The 2,134-nt window shown below is 64.2% G+C and overlaps 1 protein-coding gene across 1 annotated transcript; it reads left to right on the top strand.

Annotated features, from left to right (window-relative positions):
* Positions 1-287: 287 nt before the first annotated feature.
* Positions 288-1,646, top strand: EMC4 (ER membrane protein complex subunit 4). Its single transcript, XM_082074456.1, has 5 exons — positions 288-398; positions 492-591; positions 722-875; positions 1,318-1,478; positions 1,566-1,646. The coding sequence occupies exons 1-5, from the start codon at positions 325-327 to the stop codon at positions 1,599-1,601; spliced, it is 525 nt and encodes a 174-aa protein (XP_081930582.1). The 5' UTR covers positions 288-324; the 3' UTR covers positions 1,602-1,646.
* The last annotated feature ends 488 nt before the right edge of the window (positions 1,647-2,134 follow it).

The following is a 2,134-nucleotide window of genomic DNA, read 5'->3' as shown; positions in this document are numbered from 1 at the left end:
AAGCACACTTCTTATTGTTAAAGGTGTGCGTGTTGGGCGGAGTGAATCCCCCACACACCCAGCGCTGTTTTGCTTATGCTCTAATGAACACATGTTTAAGGAATACAAGGAATTGGATTAAATGTTGTTTATCCATAGAAAAAACGTGAGTTATTTATTTCAATTCTATCTATCTAGTTCTAAAATGTTTTAAAGATGTGTGATATCTGCGGGACAGGAGGCAGCCGCAGGGCCTTGCTGCGGCGTTGCTAGGAGGCGGGGAGTTCCGGTCGGTTCCTCATGTGACCCCTCACGTGACCGCCCCTCCATCCGGTCGCTCGCAAGATGGCGGCGGCGGCAGCGGTTCGCGGGCGGCGCTTCAAGTGGTCGCTGGAGCTGGCGGCGGCACCGGGGGGGCGGTGAGGCCGGGGGGGGACCCGAGCGGCCCCGGGGGAGGATCGGAGTGGCCCGGGGTCTCCCCGGCCTCACCCGGCCCCCTCTTTTCCCTGCAGGCCCCGCGGAGCCGCCGAGGGCCGCGGGCCGCTGGGGTTCGCCGAGCGGCAGCTGGGGGAGGGCGGCGTCCACGAGAGCGACAAAATCCTCATGGAGAAGGTGGGCGGGGGCACGCGCACCCCCAGGTCCCTGTCCCAGACACCCGGGTGCCCTGCGGGAGGTGGTTCCCCAGCCCCGGGTCCCCGGTGGGTGTCCCGCAGCCCCCACAGCCGTGTCCCCTCTCCCGCAGCGCTGCTGGGACGTGGCGCTGGCGCCGCTGAAGCAGATCCCCATGAACCTGTTCATCATGTACATGGCCGGCAACACCATCTCCATCTTCCCCGCCATGATGGTCTGCATGATGGGCTGGCGGCCCCTGCAGGCGCTCATGTCGCTCTCCGCCAGTGAGTACGGACCCCTCGGGTGTCCCCAGACACCCCCACGGCGTGACAGCCACCTCCAGCCCACAGCCCCCACCGTGTGTGTCCCCCGCAACAATCACACCCGTGTCAGTTGCCCCCACATGTCCCGCAGCATTCGCCCCTGTGACAGCCATGCCCGCATGTCCCCAAACAGCCACCCTTGCGTCAGCTGTCACCAACAGCCACCCCCAGCTCACTGGCCCCCATGCACCCCCTTGCAGTCACCCCTGTGAGAGTCACCCCACTTTGGTCACCCCCACATGTTGCTCAACAGCCACCCCTGTGACAGTCACCCCCACCTGTCCCCCACCATGCCCCTGTGCCACACTCACCGTGACGCTCCCCTGCGCCCATCGCCACCCCGCTCCCCCACGGTGCCAGGCACACAGGTGACAGTGACACCCCTGTCCCCCTGTCCCCGCAGCCCTGAAGGCGCTGGAGAGCTCAAGCCGCCGGGCGCTGCAGGGGCTGGTGTTCCTGGTGGGCAACGGGCTGGGGCTGGCGCTGGCCCTCTACAAGTGCCAGGCCATGGGGCTGCTGCCCACCCGCCCCTCCGACTGGCTGGCCTTCGTCACCCCCCCGCAGGTACGTCACCACGGCTCCCGGACACCGGGGTTCCCTGACCTGCCCCCAGGGTCCCCCACTCACCCCTTTCTCTCTCTCCCCTCGCAGCGGATGGAGTTCACTGGGGGGGGCCTGATCCTGTGACCTTGCGCGACCCCCAATAAAGGTGATGGCAGGATGGTGACGTCATTTTTGGGGGGAATTCCCAGGGTTTTGGGGCTCAGGAGGCACTTGGGTGGGTCAGAATTAAAAGTCTTTGTTGGTGGTGTCTGCTGGGAATGCTGGGGCCTGTACTGCTGGTGCTGGGGTCCATACTGGGAGTGCCCTGGAACTGTAATCGGAGCCTCAGGGCCCATACTGGGAGCCACAGGGCCCATACTGGGAGCACTGGGAGTGCCCTGGAACTGTAATCGGAGCCTTGGGGCCCATACTGGGAGCAGTGGGAGAGCCCTGGAACTGTAATTGGAGCCTTGGGGCCCATACTGGGAGCCACAGGGCCCATACTGGGAGCACTGGGAGTGTCCTGGAACTGTAATCGGAGCCTCAGAGCCCATACAGGAAGCCACAAGACCCATACTGGGAGCACTGGGAGAGCCCTGGAACTGTAATCGGAGCCTCAGAGCCCATACTGGGAGCACTGGGAGAGCCCTGGAACTGTAATCGGAGCCTCAGAGCCC

The sequence above is a fragment of the Streptopelia decaocto genome, assembly GCF_964273445.1.
Source record: "Streptopelia decaocto genome assembly, chromosome: Z".
In the NCBI taxonomy this organism is placed as follows: Eukaryota; Metazoa; Chordata; class Aves; order Columbiformes; family Columbidae; genus Streptopelia; species Streptopelia decaocto.
The sequence above is the reverse complement of the archived record's forward strand: the minus strand, read 5'-3'. Positions and strand labels throughout refer to the sequence as shown.

What these genes read in the sequence shown, in the direction of transcription:
- EMC4 (XM_082074456.1), top strand. Translation starts at nt 325, where the DNA reads ATGGCGGCGGCGGCAGCGGTTCGCGGGCGGCGCTTCAAGTGGTCGCTG. An exon ending in ACAAAATCCTCATGGAGAAG is followed by an intron (nt 592 to 721) that starts GTGGGCGGGGGC and finishes CCTCTCCCGCAG; the next exon opens with CGCTGCTGGGACGTGGCGCT. An exon ending in GCTCATGTCGCTCTCCGCCA is followed by an intron (nt 876 to 1,317) that starts GTGAGTACGGAC and finishes CTGTCCCCGCAG; the next exon opens with CCCTGAAGGCGCTGGAGAGC.